At 34.1% G+C, this 24,059-nt stretch overlaps 1 protein-coding gene across 1 annotated transcript in view; it reads right to left on the bottom strand.

Annotated features, from left to right (window-relative positions):
• Positions 1 to 24,059, bottom strand: part of LRP1B (LDL receptor related protein 1B) — a 2,016,348-nt gene that overhangs the window by 601,438 nt on the left and 1,390,851 nt on the right. The window contains exon 32 of the mRNA XM_030916410.1: positions 23,046 to 23,195. Within this exon, the coding sequence (XP_030772270.1) occupies positions 23,046 to 23,195 (150 nt within the window). The remainder of the gene's footprint in view (positions 1 to 23,045; positions 23,196 to 24,059) is intronic.

Here is a 24,059-nt window from a genome sequence, read left to right as displayed (position 1 = left end):
AGGCAATGGCTCACACCTGTAATCCCAGCATTTTGGGAGGCCAAGGCAGGAGGATCACTTGATCCCAGAAGTTTGAGACCACCCTAGGCAAAATAGCAAGACCTTGTCTCTACAAAAAATTTGTAAAATTAGCTGGGCTTGGCCAAGCACAGTGGTTCATGCCTGTAATCCCAGCACTTTGGGAGGCCAAGGCGGGCAGATCCTTAGGTCAAGAGATTGAGACCATCCTGGCCAACATGGCGAAACCCTGTCTCTACTAAAAATACAAAAATTAGCTGGGCATGGTGGCGCATGCCTGTAGTCCCAGTTACTCGGAAGGCTGAGGCAGGAGAACTGTTTGAACCCAGGAGGCAGAGGTTGTAGTGAGCTGAGATTGCACCACTGCACTCCAGCCTGGTGACAGATTGAGACTCCGTCTAAAAACAAACAAACAGCTGGACTTGGTGGTGTACCCCCGTAATCTAAGCTACTCAGGAGACTGAGGTGAGAAAATCACCTGAGCCCAGTGTGTCGAGGTTGCAGTGAGCCATGATCTCGCCACTGTACTCTAGCCTGGGTGACAGAGTGAGACCCTATCTCTAAATAAATTAAAAATTAAATTAAATTAAATTAAAAAGAAAAGAGAAGATTGGACTTTCCGACATTCTAGACAGGTTGTGACTTGGAATCAAAGTAATATGAATATTAATGAATATGATGCTTTGTCCTGATAGAATGGCAATCTCTGCACTCTCTGGTTACAACACTTCTTTAAGTTCAACCAAGTGCTATGTCTATATCTTTTAGTAATTTTTTAATAACTTCTAGCCATTTCCAAAGGGGGCAGAAGGAGCCATAATAGACAATGAGTCCGCCAGAGCCAACTATTCATAAATTCTTACTGCTAAGTTTCTGAGAGCTGCCTTGTACCAGATTGCCTTGTATCAGACCTTCCAGGTCTGTATGAACATAGCCATAGAAGGGAATCAGGATATGCCTCCCAAAATATGCCACTTTGGTAAAAGAATTATTTTGAGCTGAAGGCAATTGAGAATCAACAAATGCAGGAAGAATTTTCTGCCTTCCTTTTTTCTACCTGAAAGTAGGGTGTAAATTTCCCTTTCTGAAGGTGGCATAAATTTCCCTTGTGTAGGTGTTCTCTCTCCCATACCAGGAAAAGGAGAATGACTCATTCCCTCACAGTAGGCACTGAGATGAGCGTGCATAAACAAACTTTCCTAAAACAACCCTTGTCTTCCATTAATTCCCCCCATATATTTCCTGCTCGCTTTCCCACAATGGTCATCCTTTGACACCCAAACCCCCTTTCCTTTGCTAAAATGATATTTAAGCCACAAGTCTCACTACTTCTTTGATATTTCCTTCTCAAAGAATATTTGATATTTCTGTGAATTCTGTACACATAAAATATTAATAAATATCATATGCCTTTTCTCCTGTCAATCTATCCTTTGTTAGTTTAATTCATAGCCCACCAGACATTGAACCTAAGAAGATAGAGGATAAGTTTTTCCTCCCTGACACCATTCTGTAATTTCCCATCTTAGATTTTGTTGACAATCCTGTTTTATCTTCGGGTCATATGTATTTTTACACAAGACACTTTTGTTCATTATTTGAGATAACCAGAATAAGACATTCTGCTCCTGGTAACTAAATTCCATATATAATCGTGTCTAGAAAATATTAACCTCAGTAGACCTTGTTCTAAATATGCCTTCATTATTGTGTTCAGGTTTTGGTTTTCAGTTTTTGGAGGAATCCAAAAAATGGAAAACAGTCTTAGAAGATGGTCGTCATGATGGAAAAGGTTCTGAAAATCATAACACTCTGAATTTAAAAAGAAATAAAAAGGAAAAAGAACCAGATGTTTCTCTAGATATTTCAAGTCTAACCAGGTATTTCAAGTGGAGAGAGAGTAAGGAAGAACAGGACTGCTTTCATTAAATGACAGAATATTTATAGTAACCCAGAGAGCAAAAGAGGATTGATGTAAAGCCTTAAAAATGTGTAAAATATTTGACCTAGAAATGCTACATCTATCATTGTGTCCAAGCTCTGAAAATACCTAGTTATATGAAAGGTAGTTACAATATCTATAATTTCCAAAATAAAGGAAAATAAATGTGTATGTATAGGTAATTATTTAAATAAAATATCTATAAGTATACAGTATAGTATTATGTAGACATTAAAATGATAGTGTAGAAACGTTCACTGACCTGAAAACCAATGATAGTAACAAATTAAAAGTGAAAGGTAGTTTATATATATATATTTTTAAATGATATAAATTTTAGTCATTTTAAGTAAGGCTTTTAACTTTTTTATTGTAGAATTATAATTCTACAATAAAAGTTTCTGATATCTTTAAATGTTAGTATTTTGCCATTTTCTATAATTTACTATATTAGCATTAATGTTATGTAACTTCAACTTTGATTTTGATTAATCTAAATCCTTTTACAGTGTGCTTCTAAAAAAATTTTTTAAATATCAGATGAGAATATACAAACTAGCACTTTACTCTGGCTTGAGCACACTATACATTATTGCAATATTTTAAAAACTACTTCAAATGGCTTCTCTTATCTTAGATAATTTACTCTTCTGTCGTTATTATTAAAATATGAACATGTTGCTGTCACTACTACCCAACTCCTGACACTCCCAAATAAATAATACTGTAAAATTTACTGACTAGAAATATCTGTGTGGGTATAAATATAAATATATTACCAAGAAAAATGTTAAAGTATGAATATTGTCACAAACGAATGATCTTTAGTGTTCTCATTTGCCATGTCCCTATTTTTCACAAATAATTTGATATGATATATTCACTTAAAAATAAAAACACACAAATCCTCCACATTATAGCTTATTTCATGGGAAAAATTTGCCTATTTCAATAATCATTTACCAAAATATTATGTCATTGCAACTCAGTACTTTAAATTGGACAGTATATCGTATGCTAGCTAGGAGCATACTCTTGAATCAGAAAATGAAAATAAAACTGTAGTTTATAAAATGAGTATCATCCTATAATCTTTTATTTTATAGTTTATTTCACCATGAATGTTATGTTTTACATGTAAATCATTAAATACACAAAAACGTACCTGGCCTTTTTTTAAAAAAAACTCAAGAACATTATGTTATCACTTTATTGAACCTTATGCTTATACCTCGCAATCTACTAGATTTGTTCTCAATATGTTAGAAACAAATCACAATATAATGTTTCTGAATAGGAAATATAATTCTGAATTTGCAGATACATACAGTTCTCATTATATTTGGAATTTAAAGATAGTCATCTTATTGATTTAAAAACTGTTTTAAAGTAAATTATTTGGAAATATCATTTTAGTTATATGGATAATCACAATATATTTAATTTCCAAGAAAAGGAAAGTAATTTAAATGTGAATATATAGGTAATTACTTAGCTAAAATATCAGACAGGCATACAGTGAAATACACCAAGTGTTCTTCAACTTTCACTAGATCTCCCATAAACAGAATTCTTCATAAAACATCTTGATAGTAAAATATAATGAGAAAAAATATATATGAAATGCCAATATTCAATTTGCATAGAAATGACTTGGAGGCATATTAGCTATTTAAAAAAAAAAAAAAAAAAACATATATTTATAGGGAGCTGTCCAGATGAATTTCCAAAGCATAGAATATGGTTAAATAACGTTGAAATTTTACTCACATGGTATTTGTTATAGCCACTTCTTTTTTTTTTTTTTTTGGACAGAGTTTTGCTCTTGTTGCCCAGGCTGGAGTGCAATGGCACAATCTCGGCTCACCACAACCTCTGCCTCCCGGGCTCAAGCGATTCTCCTGCCTCAGCCTCCCAAGTAGCTGGGATTACAGGCATGCGCTACTATGCTCGGCTAATTTTGTATTTTTAGTAGAGACGTGGTTTCTCCGTGTTGGTCAGGCTGGTCTCGAACTCCTGACCTCAGCTGATCCGCCCACATGGGCCTCCCGAAGTGCTGGGATTACAGGCATGAGCCACCGCGCCCAGCCGGCCACTTTCTATAACTATGGAGCTTTTATGTAGTCTACTGTCCATCTAATGGAACTATAAGAAATAGTTCTCAATTTTTAAAAGTCTTAAATATTTCTCAATTAAAGACAGTACTAGAGATAATGAGATCAAATACATCCTTAAGAGAACAAATGTTTTTGTTTTTGTTTTTGTTTTTTTAATCAAATTTCATAGCAGTCCTCACCAAGCCACAAGTATTATTTGTCTTACTATTACACTAACTAAAGAGTCTTCTTGTAAAGGTTTTGGGTCACCTACCTGTCTTTCTAAATCTCATCACATAGCTTTAGACAATGCACTTATCTCTATGGTAAGATAACAGAATCTTTTTTTCCTCTCATCTCTAATCTTATTAGAGTCAACTCAGCACAAAATAATCTCATCATTGGCTTTCTGAGTACTGTTCATTTTTGATATATCTATATAAAAATAACATAGAACAAAAACACCCACAATTAAAAACCTTAAAGCATACTACTTTTAAAATGTGCACATAGTTATGAGCTCTTCTTTTACCCTAGACTACTCAAAATATTTCTTGAATGGCTATAGTTTAAATATGGAACAATATTAATCAGAATTAAGTTAATACAGATATCTATTTCAAATTTGTAATGTTTAATACTTTTCTTACACCAGATCAGATAATGCTGATATTGATTATGAAAAGGGAGAAAAATAAGACTAAACACAATGGTATTCAGGCACTCATTATTTTTAAAATATATCTAAATCTAGGTATATATAGCCCCCAAAATTCCTGTAACTAGAGGTCATCTAAATCTAGATTGGGCTGAATAAAATTGCTGAGTAAAAAGGGCTTTGATCTGATTAAGTTCAGTTTAAGAGAATAAAACTGGCCAGATCATGACATAATTCCAAGACAGCCACTACATTCCAACATGAGATCATACCTGAAGTATATGAGCAGACTTCAGGAATACTCTCTTGAGTTATCTTGATTTATTCTTATACTCTAATTACAATGCTGCTGTGATTATATTAACTCAAACACCTTTTATAAATCTAAAACACTCTTATTTGCCACTCTAAACATTTTACTACTTCTTTTTTAAATAAAGAGGGGACATGGGGGCAATATGTAACAATTATGTCCCTGCTCTATACCTATCTATCTATGTACATACGTACATTTTCAAATCCGTTCCTTTTTAAATAATATAAATAGTGAACGATGTAGTTTTCCCTGAAAATGATTCCGGATAAAGTTAAAATTTAGCAGTTTACAAAGAAGAAACAATCACTATTTAATGCTTTTAAGTATGAAATAGTTGATATGGTTTAATTATTCCATTTATGTTAATAAGACCATTTTCTGATCACCAATTATAATCTGGTTACAACAACAGTAGTATGACATACTTTAAAATTGTTGTATTTATCCATTGTGCTAAGTAATTAGCTTTAAGAAGAGCAATCTGTTGGAACATAGCATTTTAAGGTGTCAAAAATTGCTGGACGAGTATCACATAGAGTCCTTTGGAGATTTCGCATAGTACTTTTCATGTAAATTTTGATGGGCAATTACTTTCATTAATGGTGGTTTGAGTACTTAGAGAAGACAACTATGTACTGTACTTAGTGCTGGGCAAATTGCCTGGATATACTTCATATATTGCTGTTACTTTAATGAATAGTGTTATGGCAATTAGAAGACTGATGGCTTAGAACATTTAGGTAGATGTATTTGAAGTTCCTTGAACTAAGTGACATTGCTCAGTGCATATTTAGCATAATTATAGTAAATTTAAAATAACCTGGATTGTATATATCAAATTACAGATGAAAGTGCAATACAAGTGTAACAATCAAATCTCTAGATCTTTCACTGAAAAGTGATTGTAAACACAATATTTAAGTAAACAGAATACCATTAAATCTTTTAAAATGATATGTTGTTTGCCGTGCTTCTATTTATTTGTATTATCTTAAGTAGGACATTCTCACAGAAGTCAGGTATACATATGATAATAATTATACGAATACCTAATATAATTGTACTGATCATTCATTTATGTAAGAAAATTAATGTTTTAATCTCTGAGACAGGCAACAGCTGGGATTATTTTTCTAAATTGTTTTAAAGATTTAATTAAGAGAACTATTCTCAAGCATTATAGTCCATATTCCACAAATGCTTTCTACTGAGTAATATTTCATAAATACATGATCTCAGAAAACTGGTGTCTAGAGATAGTTCTTTCCCATCAAACCCAACCTTCTTTTAAAGAAAGTTACCAATTTCTCTACATCTAGTAATTTTAACTGCTATAATTCCATAAGCATAGAAATAATTCAAGCTTTAATTTTAGAATATTTGAAATTGAAACAGCAAACTTCTTCAAAGTTAAGTTTGTTCTAAGTAATTATAGTTATTTTCTTCATATGACTGGTTTATGGTTTATTATTTCTATAAACATTAACTATAACAACTTGAAATAATCATATTTACTAGAAATTTCTCTTATTAAAATGCATAATCATAAAAATGCATAATCATTAATAGTAACATTGGGTATAACAAATTGGAAATAAAGCAAAACACATGAAGTAGAACTAATTCCTTCATCATTAATAATCTTATGTACATGAAAGATACAAGCTTTCAATCAATAGTGTTATAGATTACTATCTTTTGCTAATTGTAAATATATGCATAAATCAACTATATAATCTATTTTTTGTTCAATGTAAGTATATGCATAAATTAACTATGTAATCTATTTCAGTATAATACTTTAATAGCAGCAGTGAAACCACATGAAACATCAGCTATTTTTTAACTAGAATAAAAGTTATGTAGAGAGGGAAATAAATTCTATGCCTAAGGCACTTAAAAAGGAAAAAAAATAAGCCTCTCCTTCTAAAGGCAAGGGTGTTTAAAAATATGGCCAAATAGTCAATTTGCATTTCCTGCTTTCCCTTCCTTAAGTGTTCTTCCCCCAGGTACCTGAATGACTCACTCCAGACCTTCCTTCAGAGTTTTGCTCAACTGTCATGTCTCAGTGAGAACTGCCATATCTACTCTACTTAAAATTCTAATTTTTCAGGCTCCTTCCTCCTAACCCAACTCTGCACTCCCTAATCATATGTCCTACTTGAATTTTCTCCATTAGTATCTTTTACCACCTGATAAACTTGATTTGTTTATTTGTTTATATGCTATTTTCCTCCACTGGGAATATAAGCTACCTAAGGACAGGGAATGGTTATTTGTTTTATGCTCTGCTGTTTTCCTAGAACCTAAATAGTGACAGGCTCATGATAATCACTTGATAAATTGTTGAATCAGTAAGTAAATCAAAATTAGAGCAAATGAATAACATCAGTATTATAACAGTATATAAGTATAAAAATGAAGAAAATTCTGATTCTTCATTAAATTACATTTAAAAGAAAAATATAAACAGAAAAGAAGCATATTCTCTTCTTACCTTTCTCTGCCCACTTTACAATAAAATTTTATACCATCAGGTTTTATAAACACCAAATGCTCTCTTTCATTTATTTTTTAAGGATTTCTTTGTTAACCAAAATTTGTAATGATGGGCCCAGAGTCACAGCATCAGGTTTCATAGAGGTAATTGGCTATGAAGGTTAGAAGGGGTATTTTTTGTACAGTGCACGTTTCTCAACCCCAGCACTATTGACATTTTAGCCCAAATAGTTCCTTGTTACGGGGGCTGTCCTGTCCTGTGCCTTGTAGGATATTTACCAGTATCATATTGTCAAGTTGCTAGATAACAGTAGCAACCCCCTTTACCCTGCACAGTTAGTATTGTTTACAATGTCTTCAGACATTGCTAAATGTCTCCTGGTGAGCAAAATCTCCTGGAGCTGAGCATCACTGGTGGAATGGGAAGAACTCTGGCTTTGGAGATAGACAGACTTATGTTAGAGACCCAGTTTTGACAGTGATCAATCCAGTTTACAGAGGTAATACTACAGTCACATTATCTCCACAACATGGTTACTGTTTCTATTAGCACTAATGTGTGTAAGTTATCCGGAACAAAGTAGATGCTCTGTAAATTAGAGTTATTAATATAAATAGTGCATCACAGTGGTTAAAAATATATAATTAATTTACACATATAAAAAATTTTTTTTTAAATAAACACATACAAATGATAAAAGTTGGAGCAGTCTATAAAGGCTTTTTAAACATATTTGCAATTAAAACACATTTTTAAAGTAATGCAAATTAATATACAGTTTTACTTCTGCTATGAACTGAATTATGTCCACTTTCCCATTCCAAGTCACATGTTCAAGTCCTAAGGAGATGGGGCCTTTGGAAGGTAAGTAGTTTTAGATGAGGTCGTGAGGATGAGGCCCTCATGATGGGATTAGCAGAGAAACCAGAATGCTTGCTTTCCTTCTTCTTGATGTGTAAGGACACATCAAGAAGACTACAAAGCAGGAAGAGAGCCCTCACCAGGAACCAAATTCACCTGCATCTTGGCTTTGGACTTTCCAGCCTCCAGAGCTCTGAAAAAATACATTTTTGTTGTGTAATCTACCCAGTTTATTGTACTTTGTTATGGCAGCCCCAGCTGTCTAACACAACCTCATTTTTAATTTTTGCCTAATATTTCACTGTTACAGATATTCCATGATTCATTTGGCTAGTCCTTTATAATGAAGATATAGCTTTTACTTTTGCAATTACAAATACCACTGCAAAGGACAATGTTTGCATATATCTCAGTGCATATATAATTTAGTATATATATAGGACAGATTCCTAGAAGAAACACAGGCTTTCAAATCTAAACACCATGGATTAAAAAGTTTGCTGCACTATTTATTAACTATATGTAACTGAGCAGTTAATTTAGGCTAGCTGAGCCTCAGCTGACATTTCTAAAATAAGCAATGTTAAGGGTACATCTCTTAGGGGATTGCTGCAAGAATTACAGGAGTATAGATTTGTAAATTAAATACTACAATGTTTTTTTAAAAATTTAGACTAACAATTATTACTATTAAAAAGAATATTACCATTAAAGAGAATGTTGTTAGGCCTGGCTGTGAGACTACCTTTAAGAACCCAATACACTCTATAAAGTTTTTTTTTTGTTTTGGAATCTTTTACTTTTGGTGTGAGTTTAATTTTTTTTTTCTTCCATTAAGCTGTTTACTTTCTATGAAAACAGACACAATCCAATATATTCCTTCTTTCCTTGCATTTCTATATACATATGTACACGTAATAGGTGCCAGAAATGATGGGTTATGTTTTATACATCTTTCCTCTTTTTCATTATCTCCCCATTTCAATTCAAATCCTAATATCTTAACTTTTTATTTTAATATGTTTCAATAAATACTTAAATTCTATAATATATTTATGGCCACAGTCATTTTACATAAACATTTGTCTGCTTGTGCTGAAAATATATTTTGGTCACAGTGGAGGGTGTTTGTGTGTGTGGTCATTATTCTATTTATTCATATATTTTACTATTATTATTTAAATTTACTAAATATAAAGTGCCTTGCTGTGTGTTATGAGTGAAACATATGAATAAAATGTGGTCCCAAATTATGGAGAAGTGAGACATGTCCATACATGATTATTTTGGGAGACAAAAATACTTCACTGCATTAGGAAAATACGAATGTGTTCAGAGAAGAGAAAGATCGCCAATCACACTGGGGTAAGCAGACACAGTCTTGAAAAATGGATGATGTTTCACTCATTAGGGTAGCTGATGAACAGGGAATGCACTCAAGGAACAACAAGGCAAAGATAAATAAGTAGGGCATAATTACATAAAGAAGAAACAGTTTACCGGGATGTAGTGCACACGACTGAAGTAGGGATAGAGGAGAACAAAATGAGAGGAAGGATTACAGGAGAAAGGCTCTTCTTTATGGTAAAACAGTACTTGACTTGAGTCACAATCCCAGAGCGTTCATCTTATAGGATAGGGTTTTAACAAATCTTACTAATTTTTTTTTTTTTTTTGTCTATAATGTGGGATTAATAATGCTAATAATGCTTTGGATTTTAACAAATCTTATTGATCCTAAGTTTCTTGTCTATAAGGTGGAACTAATAATGCTGTGATAACAAGATTTAGTAAATGAAAATGAAAGAAAACGAGCATTTCTGAGTAACACTCATTTATTTCAGCCTCTGAAATTGGTTAAGTAGGTAATGCCACAGCAGGTCCTAATATACCATATTTTGAAAGTTTGGAGATTGGAGATACAGAGAATGAGAGGAAGGTGGGAGGCGACTGTTGTAGCTCAGACAAGAAGTTCCTAACCAGAAGGTGAAAGTAAAATAGACGACAACAACAGTAATAAAACAAGGGAAAAACTGGTCCAGTTCCCTCTGAGCTTAAGGCAAATGCCTGGGAGAAACCATAGAACTGCTATAGAGAAAAGATAATCAGGAGAGGAGTGCTTTAGAAGTGAGAATTCATCCTTTTTTATGGCTGCATAATATTCCATGGTGTATATGTGCCACATTTTCTTAATCCAGGCTGTCACAGATGGACATTTGGGTTGATTCCAAGTCTTTGCTATTGTGAATAGTGCCGCAATGAACATACGTGTGCATGTGTCTTTATAGCAGCATGATTTATAATCCTTTGGGTATATACCCAGTAGTGGGATGATATAAATGACGAATTGATGGGTGCTGACGAGTTGATGGGTGCAGCACACCAACATGGCACAAGTATACATATGTAACAAACCTGCACGTTATGCACATGTACCCTAGAACTTAAAGTATAATTAAAAAAAAAAAAAAAAAAGAAGTGAGAATTCAGTTTCATTCTATTCAACAAGCAATTTTCCAGTGGTAGTCAATAGAGGGCTTCCGTTCTCTTGGGGTAAGTAAGGAAATCTGTAAGGCCATTTTCGGCTATCAAAATCACTAGGGACTATTACTGATATTTAGTGGGGAAGGAGTCAAGGAGGATAAATATCTTATAAAACACTGAAAATAAAAATTGTCCTATTTCCTATGTGATCATTGAGTACCCCAGTGGACATTTATATTGATGAAAAATCTTGTTTAAAGGTATCTGAACCCAGAAGGTAACTATTTTACATCTAAAGACAAAGAAGTTTCTATATGGTTTTAAGAGATACTAAATTTTCCATGAATATAATTGTTCTTTATATTGTCCAAAATGTTACCAAAAATTGTTCACCACTTCAGAAAAATTAAGCCATCAACATAAATTCCACTTGTTATTTTAGAGCTAAGAGCACAGCATACCTGCATCAGTCTGCATTTTTAGCTATTTCACTTCTAGTGATGCTTTATATGAGAAAAAGCAGTTATTTCTTCAGATATAGTGTGCCCAAAGCATTTGTAAATTGAATTGATTTTTTTATTTTAAATTACTTTGCTGTTATTTCTCATTTTATTACAGTCAGGGAATTACATTTTATTTGTTATTTAAAAAAGGGAAGAATTGACCAGAGCCAATCCTATAAATTCAAGACTATTTAAAGAAACCCTCAAAGGTGCAATTTTCAACTAGTCACTTTTTTAGCAGAATGGAAAGAGAGGTACATATGTGAATTCTTAATCAAGTAGATTCAATCTAGTCAAGCTTTCCTTATGAAGGACCATCCCTGACTCTTACATTCATGAGCTTACAAACACCTTTGTCTCTCCTCTAGGTCTCTTCCCATTCTAGCCTTCATCCAGGGCCTTTTCAATCCTACATTCCTCATGAAGTCCCTTCCTGAAGACATTTGGAAGTCTTACTTAAATTTTTGTACAATGATTTGCATGGATCAGTTTTATATGTATCAATCTGTTTGCCCCATTCATCAGCATTTCTAACACCATGATATTAACTTACAACTCTCTTCTGTCCTTCATAATACTTAAGCACATAAGCCCTGACTAAATGTGGTCAGTATTGGTCCTATTGAAACTTTTTTTCCTTTTTTTTTTTTTTTGAGATAGAGTCTCCCTCTGTCTCCCAGGCTTGAGTGCAGTAACATGATCTCAGCTCACCGCAACCTCTGCCTCCCAGGTTCAAGCGATTCTCCTGCCTCAGACTCCTGAGTAGCTGGGACTACAGACACATGCCAGCATCCCTGGCAATTTTTTATTTTTGGTAGAGACGGGGTTTCACTGTGTTAACCAGGATGGTCTCCATCTCCTAATCTTGTTATCCACCCGCCTTGGACTCCCAACGTGCTGGGATTATAGGCATGAGTCACTGTACCTGGCTGGAACATTTATTTTAGACAAAATATAATGCAAAACCCATCACAGTAACCCCCAGTCCTCAAAACATTACCATAAACACAGACCTGCACTGACTGCGGTATTAGGGGCATTTCTGTAACATTTACAGGTTTCTGTAGATCATAGTTTACAAATTGTAGAAGTAAAGGACATTTCAGAATCTGATTGACTCAAATTACAGAAAATAAAAATCCAGAAAGTGAAAGTTTGTTTTCTCTCATAAAGGAAATAAATAAACCCCTCTCTCCTCCTCTGAAAGAAAGAAAGAAAGAAAGAAAGAAAGAAAGAAAGAAAGAAAGAAAGAAAGAAAGAAAGAAAGAAAGAAAGAAAGAAAGAAAGAAAGAAAAGAAGGAAAGCAGGAAGGAAGGAAGGAAGGAAGGAAGGAAGGAAGGAAGGAAGGAAGGAAGGAAGAAAGAAGGAAAGAAAGAAAGAAAGAAAGAAAGAGAGAGAGAGAGAGAGAAAGAAAGAAAGAAAGAAAGAAAGAAAGAAAGAAAGAAAGAAAGAAAGAAAGAAAGAAAGAAAGAAAGAAAGAAAGAAAGAAAGAAAGGAAAGAAAGAAAGAAAGACACCAGAAAAGCAATGGAGAGCCCAGGGCAGAGAGAATGGGGTAAAAGAGAGAAGAAAAGGTAGGGAGGGAAGGAAGGGTATTCTGAAAAGCAAAGTTTTTTTTTTTTTGAAACTTGAAGTTTCAGCTGCTTCTCACATTCAGGGAAAGAGAGAGATTTAATGAGGTTTGAAAAAAAAAATCTGCACTTGACAACATGTAAAGCAGACTTGCATTGTAGGAAACAGAAGAGACTCCTTAAGGTGAATTATAAGAGGTAAGGAATCTTTAAATTATCAGACTCCCCACCTTGTTATAAGACAGCATATAGACTCCTTTCAAACCAGATTTCAATGTAAATCTGCAAGTGCTCAGTTTGAGGATAACAAGATTAAATGCATCAACCCCAGAACCTGTCATTTGCCAACATTTATAATGTTCTATAGATTCCATGACAACTAGCCATAATAATTTATCTTAAGAGTAGAAAAAAAGACTTTCGATGATTTCTGCATGCCAATTTTACGAGGTTTTGTATTATATGTATTTTTTAAAATTTTTCTATCAAGTATATCATATTAAGTATATCTTAGACAATTCAAAAAAGGGTGCAAGTTGAGCACTTAGATATTTACTTTTAAAGTTCTAAAATTATTTATTATGCCAAGTAATATTTTGCTGAGAATAAACATAAATTTTGAAAGCTTATCATTGATTATCATTGAGAATTCAGCTGAGAAAGCTTAAGAGTTGGTGTAGGTAAAAACTAATTTTTTTTTTTTTTTTTTTTTTTTTTTTTTTTTTTGCTATTAGCTGTATGTAACTCACATTTTTTTCAGTTAGCAGAAAGGTTAAACAATTGTAAGCACTTTGTCATACAACATCTAGAGGGAACCTTTGAAACCTTTAATCCCCAACAATATGAACACTGTATTCATTCTTGAACAAATGAACATGATATTCTCTGACATGCAGACGGTGTCTGGAAGTATTTTAATCTGACAGCCTTGACTTTCCCATGGGTAAACTACCCGTGTGTCTTGAATCCCCATAGCAGCTATTGTGATAACTTCATTTGTGAGGTTAGCCCACAGAAAGTATGAACAAATGTCCTTAAGGGTTATGTTTGCTAAAGCCTTTCAAGGGCTCCCCAAAAGACAAATGACGAGCTTATTTGGTTAACAATGACTGAAAACAAATGTTGTGTGCATAACCAAATCAACAGAGCCGATTTTTTCTCATTACTGGACTGTGACATGAGTCTGCAAATACACATAGAACATACCTTTTTTGATTGATCTTCATAGTAGCCAAAATTTAATCTCTTTTTAATGTTTACTTATTAAGCCCATTCCTGGAAAATTGCCACTTGAAACAGGTCAATAGTATAATATATTAAATTGTGATAAATAGAAAACTGTAGCAGAGAGAGCTTAAATATTTATGGAAAACGTGTAATTAAAGGCTATTTTTTTTTTTTTTTTTTTTTTTTGCCTTTACCTGTGAATCAAAGTTTCTTTTAGTTCATAGTGAGGTTAGCCAATCGCAAGTGATTCTAAGATTTGATGGTTGTTGGAGATAGCTACTTAGATATTTATAGGTAGCACAAACCTATTCTAAGACAAATTAAGCAGTTTTATATTGTAAACTCCTACAAAATTCTTAACTAAAAGTTGAAATAGTTTTGCCTAACTTAAAAAACAGATTAAAATGAATTCTGATTAGCATAACTTCACAAATGAACTTTTATTTATAATTTTTACGTTCTTTTGTACTGCTTTAACCTATATAATCATTTATTTAAAACTATTTCCTATTTAGTGAAAACTAATAGTTTGATCACAACACATTAGTGATAAAAATCATGTAAGGTTAAAACATTACCTTTACTTTAATGGCAAAATCACAATTACTTTTGTGCCAACATACAGAGAAATAGATAAGGATATGCACACACACACACACACACACACACATATATAATGGTTAGATAAGGATTATATATGTGCATGTGTATGTATGTGTGTGCATATATATATATGCATACATACATACACACACACATAAAATAGACTGAATATTTGTGTCCTTCAAAAATTCATATGTTGAAATCCTAATCCCCAGTTTGATGGAATTAAAGAGTGGGATCTTACGAAGGTAATATGGTCATGAGAGTAAAGACCTCATGAATGAAATTAGTGAATTTATAAAAGGATCCCCAGAGAGCTCTTTGTCTCTCTCTCTCTTTTCTCTCTCTCATTTGCTGCCATGAGAAGATACAAAAAGTAAGCAATCTATAATCTGGAAATGGGTCCTCACCAGAACCCAATCATATTGGCACCCTGATCTCAGACTTTCAGCCTCCAGAACTGTGAGAAATAAATGTCTGATGTTTTTAAAGCCCCTCAGCCTATGTTAATTTGCTATAGCAGCCCAAGGTAAGACATACAAATATATAAATAAAAAGATATATGTCTACACTTTGACACTTAAGTAGAATATGTCTTGATAATTTTGCAATCCTTACCTACAAATATCATGGTAAATGCAACTTCCAAAGATCATTTAGTACCATAAAACAACAACAACAAAAAGCATATACAGAATGAAATATAAATGAGAGCATCTGTTCATACAGAGTAGCAGAGAAAAATTAATAAATCGCTCATAGGTGTGAGTGAATGGTGGAGGGTAAATTCAAACTCATACCCCTTACAGGGCCCAGGGCTCAAACTCTTGATCTTGACAAATTACTACACGATTCATTGTAATAAACAATGTCAAGAGCATCTGTGATTAAATGATATGCTGACCATTAAATACACAAATGTCAGTGATTCTCTATTTAGACATACTGACTTCAGGTTTGCTTAAATATGATTTATACCCTCAGTTCTATTTTAAAGCTATGATCCATTTGCACCAGCTCTTTCATGCCCCACTAAAAAAGTACAAAATACAGATATGCTATCATCCTTCTATTTCCTAAATTCCATCATAATTTTCAACAAGAAATAAGACTATTTTTTGTGAGAATATTTGTTTCATATGTGTATTTTCTCTTATCTCCATGAATTTATTTTTTCCACTTTCTCTTCAGTGTAAATACAATATATGCAGTCTGCTCTCAAACTGCATATGCAGAAAGGAAAAAAAAATGTTAAATAAAATCCATAAATAACCCAGAAACCCTGATTTTAGTCAATAGTTTTAAAGTCCTGCTCCTCATAAAGACACTAAAAACTCAACAGTGACTTGATTAACTTGAGCTTGCCTCGCTGTCTCCTGAAGGCATTAGTGACCAGAAAAATGTCAAAAGTTGTGAGAGAAAAGGAAAAAAAAAAAAAAAAAAAAAAAAAAAATCCCTATAACTGAATACTAGGTAATCAATAGTAAAATATTACATAACTGACTGTATGCTGTTTTATAGCACAAATAATTGAAAATCATGTAGGAAACTGTTTTACAGTATTATTATTATTTCATAAAACAGAAGGTTTTTTTTCAATTTGTATTTATTTATTTATTTTTTTAGACAGAGTCTCACTGCATCTCCTAGGCTGGAGTGCAGTGGCACAATCTCGGCTCACTGCAACCTCTGCAGCCTGTGTTCAAGCGATTCTCCTGTCTCAGCCTCCTGAGTAGCTGGGATTACCGGCACCCGCCACTACGCCTGGTTAATTTTTTTTTTTTTTTTTTTTTTTTTTTTTTGTATTTTTAGTAGAGACAGAGTTTCACCATCTTGGCCAGGCTGGTCTTGAACTCCTGACCTCATGATCCACCTGCCTCAGCCTCCCAAAGTGCTGCGATTACAGGTGTGAGCCACCATGCCCGGACAAACAGAAGTAATTTTATAAAAGAAAATTCCATTAAAAAAATTTGCAAAATACTTAGAAAAAATATCTAAGAGAAAAGGTTGTAAATATAATTTTAGGGCAACTAGTTATTATTATATATTAGAAAGTAGAAGTTTTTGTATTTGCCAGCTCTGACAGTTAGGAAAACTGACAAGATCATCTTTAAAAATAAAGAAGATGGGAGGCCGAGGTGGGCAGATCACCTGAGGTCAGGAGTTCAAGACCAGCCTGGCCAACATGGTGAAACCCCGTCTGTACTAAAAACACAAACATTAACTGGGTGTGGTGGCGCATGCCTGTAATCCCAGCTACTGGGGAGGCTGAGGCACGAGAATCGTTTGAACCTGGGAGGTGGAGGTTGCAGTGAACCAAGATCATGCCACTGCACTCCAGTCTGGGTGACACAGTGAGATTCCATCTCTAAAACAAAACAAAACAAAACAAAATAAAAATAAAAATGGAGAAGAATTTGATGTGCAGAATTATAGGCTAGTCAGCTTTTATCTAGCAACTTGAAAGGTGTTAATAGTCCTCATTAAACAGTCATTGCACCCAAAGTGTAAATCACATCTGCCTAAGTGAGCCCCCTGGAGAACAGGAGAAGCACAGACAATGCTCTATTTGAGCCATGACAAACTTAAAAGACTTCTAACTTAGAAAATTAACCTTATCACCTGGGAAGATTTATGTTAATATAATTATGTTTTATATTAAGAAATAATAATAATATAAAAACTGTAAAATCAACAAAATGTTAAGCAGTTGTTAGTTCACACAGCATTCCTTCAATCTTCTCTCATTATCTCTTCAGATCTTTACTCAGAAGTCACTGTCTTGGCAAACTCTTGGCTACTCAGACTCAAATTTCACCCCATACACTTCCTTATCTATTTTCCCTGATCTACTATTTTTTCCCTTAACATTCAACTATCGCACTATATGTTTTGATTTATCTGCTTTATGGTCTGTCTTCCATGTTACTATGCAAGCTGGGATTCTTGCCACCACGTATATCAGCAGTTGGCACATAGTGGGCACTGATAAATGCTTGCTGAAAGAATGAAAGAATGAATGGCAATTGATATTTATTGCTGTTAGGGGTGAAAATTCTACAACAAGTAGTTACATTGCCTTCTCAGGAGTTTAACTCAAGTAAGAGTCAGACTTGACATTAGTATGTTCTTAATCTGTATTTACCTCAGGCAGAATACAAGCTCTGTTCAAACACCACCAGAAAATCTTCATAGAAAATCCCGTATCCTGTCCGCTACAAGGGAGGCCTATTCTCCTCTGTATATTATACTAGCTCTACCACGTGACTTTTTTTTTTTTCCCCCCTACTGAAATCCCCTTTAGTGGTGCAGTTGGGCGTTCGCTGCCTTAACTCCATCCTTTTCTCTCAGCAACTCAATGTCACCAATGTAAATGATGACCAAACCAGAGGTGACACCTGGTGCCCTCTGCGCTGAAGCAAAAACAGAAGGTTATTGTAGGGATTTTTGTTGTTGATTTTTTGTAGAATGCTTGGCTTTTATAGTGTTAGCCTTCATAGCTAGCCTATAGAGTATGTTAGTCTGCATGGTATTTTTCTAAAATATTTTTTTAAAAAGATTACTTGCTAATAATTAAAAATTGTGAGATTTCAAATAAACATCTGTATTTCTTCCTTCTCCTCAAAAATAAAAGATATGGTGCAAATGGTTAATATTTCTTATGACAAAAATAAGTGGAGCTGAGAGGTGTTCTACCATAAGTGGGACATTCATTTTTCCCACTCCATCATAAATCCTGCCACTCTCAAGCTAGTTGAGATATTGCAGGCCTAGACTCAGATTCTACTTAACATTTATGTTGGAGCTGTTTGATTTTATCACCCCTGACATACTTTACTCATTCATAACCTGCCTAACTCTATTAAATTGGGAAGTTCTAAGTCTATTCGTAAAAAAATGACTAGGTAAACATATGAATTAGTATCTATAGCAGTGCAAAAAGTGACTACAAAACTTAGCACCATAAAACATTCATTGTCTCACATGGTTTCTATGGGTCTAGAATCTGGGAGCAGCCATGTGGGTGGTTCTGGTTTGGAGTCTCCCTTGAGGTTACTTTACAGCTGTTGGCTTGTGCTAAAATCTTGACTGAGGCTAGAGGTTCAGCTTTCTTTTTTTGCAGTGGCCGGATCTCAGCTCACTTCAAGCTCCGCCTCCCGGGTTTACACCATTCTCCTGCCTCAGCCTCCGGAGTAGCTGGGACTACAGGCGCCCGCCACCTCGCCCGGCTAGTTTTTTTGTATTTTTAATAGAGACGGGGTTTCACCGTGTTAGCCAGGATGGTCTCCATCTCCTGACCTCGTGATCTGCCCGTCTCGGCCTCCCAAAGTGCTGGGATTACAGGCTTGAGCCACCGCACCCGGCCTGAGGTTCAGCTTTCAAGATGACTCGTTTACATGGCTGCTGGCTGGAGATCTGCCTTTCTTCCAACATGTACTTCTCCATTGGACTGTTTGAGTGTCCTCATAACACGTCAGCTGGCTTTGCCCAAGGACAGCGATCCAAGAGAGGGAAAAGAAGCTCATGTTTTTTATGACTTTGTCCCCAAAGCCACATATCATCACTTCTGCCTTATACTCTCCACTAAAAATGAGACACTACCCACGCTTAAAGGAACAAAAGCTAAGCTCTACTTATTAAAAGGAGAGATAGTAAAGTGTTTATGAAACATATCTTGGTTTAGAGGTCTTGACTGAGTCATCAAATAATTGCTTTATTTTGATCTGGGTACTATTCTAAGTAAAACTAAGAGCCTCAAGTGGTTCCAATTTATAATCCTTGAGGTTTAAAAACTTGCGCAAAGTATTCAGAGATTTTTTAAATTCAGCTTTAGGATAAACTACTCGTATATTTCAGTGAAAGACAAACTTTCAGTTACTTATCGTTCAGTACCTATGTAGCCTCTTTGGGGAACCATCATACACGTGTATATACTAATCACTTCATAGCACAATGACTTGTTTTCTTGATGTGTAATTTCAGGATCACTGTAGACAAATTTCTTTTTAAACATGTATAACTGCAGTCTTCAGTAATCCCCTGGATATTGGTGAGGTTCCCGTGTTTTACTTTTTCATTGCCTTTATTATATGACTGTAGTATTCAGCCTGAGCAGCAAGCAGGTCATCACCTTTTTCTTTTTTTCTTCTCAAAGAGAAAGGGTGGAGGTTTTGAAAGAAGGAGAAGTCTGAGGAGAAGAGAAAGTTTAAAACCAAGCCAGAAAATGTTATAGAGATTCCTCCCCTGATTCTCTTTGGTTATGGACTTTAAATTTTAAATTCTCAGACTGCTAAGCGTATTTTGATATGTCCAGTTAACATATTGCCAGTAGAGGCATTAGGAAATTTTTTGTTTGTTTTGAAGCTGAGTCTCACACTGTCACCCAGGCTGGAGTGCAATGGTGCGATCTCAGCTCACTGCAACCTCCATCTCCCGGGTTCAAGTGATTCTCCTGCCTCAGTCTCCCGAGTAGCTGGGATTACAGGCACCCGCCACCACACCTAGTTAATTTTTTTGTATTTTGAGTACAGATGGGGTTTCACTATGTTGACCAGGCTGGTCTCGAACTCCTGACCTCATGATCTGCCTGCCCCAGCCTCCCAAAGTGCTAGGATTACAGGCGTGAGCCACTGTGCCTGGCCAAGAGGTTTTGTTTGTTTGTTTGTTTTAAATATTTATTCTTTATGTTTCAGGGCTACTCAAATTATGGTGGCAAAAAGGGGTATACTTACACAGCAACCTACTTGTTAAGAGAATTTTAATTTCTGCAAGGTGGGGTTCCTCTGCAAAGTTGATGTCATATCAGATTCACAGGGTTGACACAATATGGGCATTATGATCTCACTCAAACTTTCTCCTTCTTTCATTTATCAGTCGACAAACCTAACAGACTTTATTTTTTGCTAAGATAGAGACCTGTTCCATTTTTTGATACTATATTAACAGCATTGAGCTCTGTAGGTTTAGTCTTCATTTCCTACTCAGAACATGGGCAGCAGAAATATTAGCAGAAATAAACATTTATAAAGCCTTAAATATTCCTACGAGGCAACAATTTTATTATACTTTGTTCCCTTAAAAGTCACTGACTTTCCTTGAAATGTTATGCAAGATTTTTAACACCTTTCCTCTAATTTATTGAGTTCATTGTTTATGCTATTTGCTAGTTTGGGTTTCATAAAGTACACTGGAAGTAAGTTTTTGAAAACATAACGTGGGTGATGATTTAGAGACTGTTGCAGATTACTCAACTACTTTCAGAATTTAAACTCTGCTTATTTTTATTTAAAATATGTACAAAGACTCATAAGACAAAATATTAGTGTTCATTTTCCAATACTGAGTAATATATTGCTTTTTTAAAAAGTCTTCTTATAGACACTATAAAACAATTGTCAATAAATTCCTACTGTAAAATAGCCTATTTATCAAGTACAACCCTTTTGTTTTATATATAACTTCTGGATATATACAAAGAAAAGAATGTCAATATAATGCTATATAAATAGCACAGAAATTGCCCAAAGACTCAAAAGAAAATTGGAGACTTAAATACAAGATGGTTTCTCTTTTACACATTTAAATTCCTCATCTGAAGAAAAACTGTTAAAAAAAAAAAAAACTGATTCTAAGAAATAATTTAGAAACAAAAAAAAGTAAAAGGTATAGCAGAAGGACAGCAGTTTAAGAATAAGCTTAAGCAAATGAAAACTACGAAACATCTGATGAAGTATTCTATCACATATCTGGAAATTCCCAATGAGGGAAACGTAGAGAGTGCTTTAAGGACCAAATTCACAGGCATCAGATAACAACTTTGACATTTCCATATAATTCTACTTTTCAAAAAGTACATTCATTTAGAACTTCAGGTGATTCTCACAACTTTGTGATATGGGCAGATAGTTTCATGTCTATATTTCCCTATAATAAAAATTGAAATAGAGATCATCTTAATACTTAAGGTTTTTTAAAACAATCTCCTTTTTTCCTTCCTTCACGAGAGAGGAAGACTTATTCTTAAATAATAATTTGCAATATTTAAACCTTACTCACCTTCATCTAGATATTTTTAATTTAATTGAAAATCAAAAATAAAAACATATTTTTGTCTAGAAAATGGATTCCCAAATCTGTCTCAATTAACCACTGTTTATTAACATATACTCATGAACATTAGCAACAAAATAATAATAATAATAAAACAAAAGCAACAAAAATACTCTCACAAACCTGAGAAACTAAATGCTCTCAAATGGCTAAAAGCTTTAGAATATAGAATTAAAAGGCATAAATTTTTACCTATATAAATAAATATAAAAATATATTCAAATGGGATTTTCATAAATTGTATAAGTTTTTAAAAGTTATTCTGACTATATCACAATATTCAGAATTATAAATATTAAATAATTTTCTGATTATCATCCTGTAACCAAATGCAATTACTGAAATTCTATGTAGATTATCCAGTCCTCACACCCTTCACCTACTACGAACTTCAGCTTAGAGTCAGCCATTCACTAAATCAAAACTCAGCCATCCTCACCAAAGAGTTCTTCTTTATGCTATCCACTCAACATCTTTTGAAAAATTCAAACTATCTTCTTAAACTGAAACTTACATTTCAAAAATGAGCTTCTAATATCAATATAGTAGAGTTTAATTATTTGCTCCATGGAAGCCACACCTCTCTCTTAGTTTCCTAATCATTTTACTTACCTGGCACCTTTTTTTCCCCAGAAGATCGAATTCAAAGGAATGGAAATAAGACTCAAATACGTAAAATTTTTACTCACTCTGGAACACTGAAAAGAATTATTCAATTGAAAATTATTTCAATCATTGGTCAAATGGACCCTGTTGTCTTGTCTTTTGAATTCTGTCTACAGATCAAGCTATTCTTTATTAAATGGAGATAAGCCAGGTTTGACTTTATCGTGACAAATGCGCAAGGCCCTTACACTTTAGAGGACTGTAGTAGAACACAGAAAATAACAATTATAAAATAATATAAGTCATAGTACACCAAGAATCAGTAACAGCAAAGTGAGTATTGCTAACGCTAAGTTTCTTATCTGGATAATTTTATAAGTCTGTTTGCTAAAGAGGAAAAGAAGGAAGAGAAGAAAACCTCACAGAAGTGTGCAATTTGAATGTAGTTCTGGTGTTAATGGAGCAGTAACTTTCCTAAGCTTTTAACAGGTCGTAATAAATCAGCCCTCATTCAATACAAAGCAACCAAGCTATAGAATCATTTCACTTACCCATGATGGTTAGGGCTGTAGCTTTTGTTAATTCTTCTTTCATTGACTCAATTACTTCTAAATTACCACCATCCAGGTTGCATCTATTTATGGTTCCATTCCCCGAACTGATCCAATAAAGCTTGTTTTCCACATAGTCTATCGATAGACCTGTAATTAAATTTTACAACTTAAACATAATGATAGCCACTTAAATTATAATATTCACCTAGCACCACTGGATTTGAGGGCAAAAAATAAGTTGAAAGCTCAGATTTTTGTCTTTACAAATAAGATCTGGCTAATAGGGAAATACACATATGTTGTTTTCAGTTTGTTTTTTTTATTGCTGTTGTTGTTTATTTTTTAGAGACAGGGTCTCACCCCGTCATTTAGACTGGAGTGTAGTGAGGCAATAATAACTCACTGCAGCCTCAGACTCCTCGGATCAAGCAATCCTCCCGTCTCAGCCTCCTGCATAGATAGGACTACAAATGCGCACCACTAGGCCCAGCTAATTTTTATTTTTCATTTTTTTTTTTTTTTTTTAATAACGGGGGCTATTTTGCTCAGGCTGGTCTTGAACTCCTGGGCTCAAGGAATTCTGTCACCTTGGTCTCCCAAAGTGCTGGGATTACAGGCATAAGCCATGGCACCCAGCCAACATAAACAGTTTTAACTGACAGAGAAACATTATACTTTTATAGGCACTTAACAGTTATCTCTGTGGATTACTGACCTAATCTTGTTCCTCTGAGAGAAATGACAGTTCAATTTTACAAATACAAAAAATAGTACCTAGAGTAGATAAGAAATCTGTGTTCATAGCTAGTTAGTGGACATTCCAGATATTTTTAGAAAGTTTCTGTTTCCAAATTGAGTGCCTGCCCTCTTCATTATGCCACTTTGCCTCGGAAAGTTTTAATGTGTAGTGACTCATTTGCGATACTAATTTAACTGATGAAATTTATAATTACTCATCTATTTTCCATAAAATTTACTTAGGCAGTTACAGATTTAAATTGGTGATTTCAT

This window comes from Rhinopithecus roxellana, chromosome 14 (genome assembly GCF_007565055.1).
Source record: "Rhinopithecus roxellana isolate Shanxi Qingling chromosome 14, ASM756505v1, whole genome shotgun sequence".
NCBI lineage: Eukaryota > Metazoa > Chordata > Mammalia > Primates > Cercopithecidae > Rhinopithecus > Rhinopithecus roxellana.
Note: the sequence above shows the minus strand (reverse complement) of the source record. Positions and strands in the feature narration are given on the sequence as shown.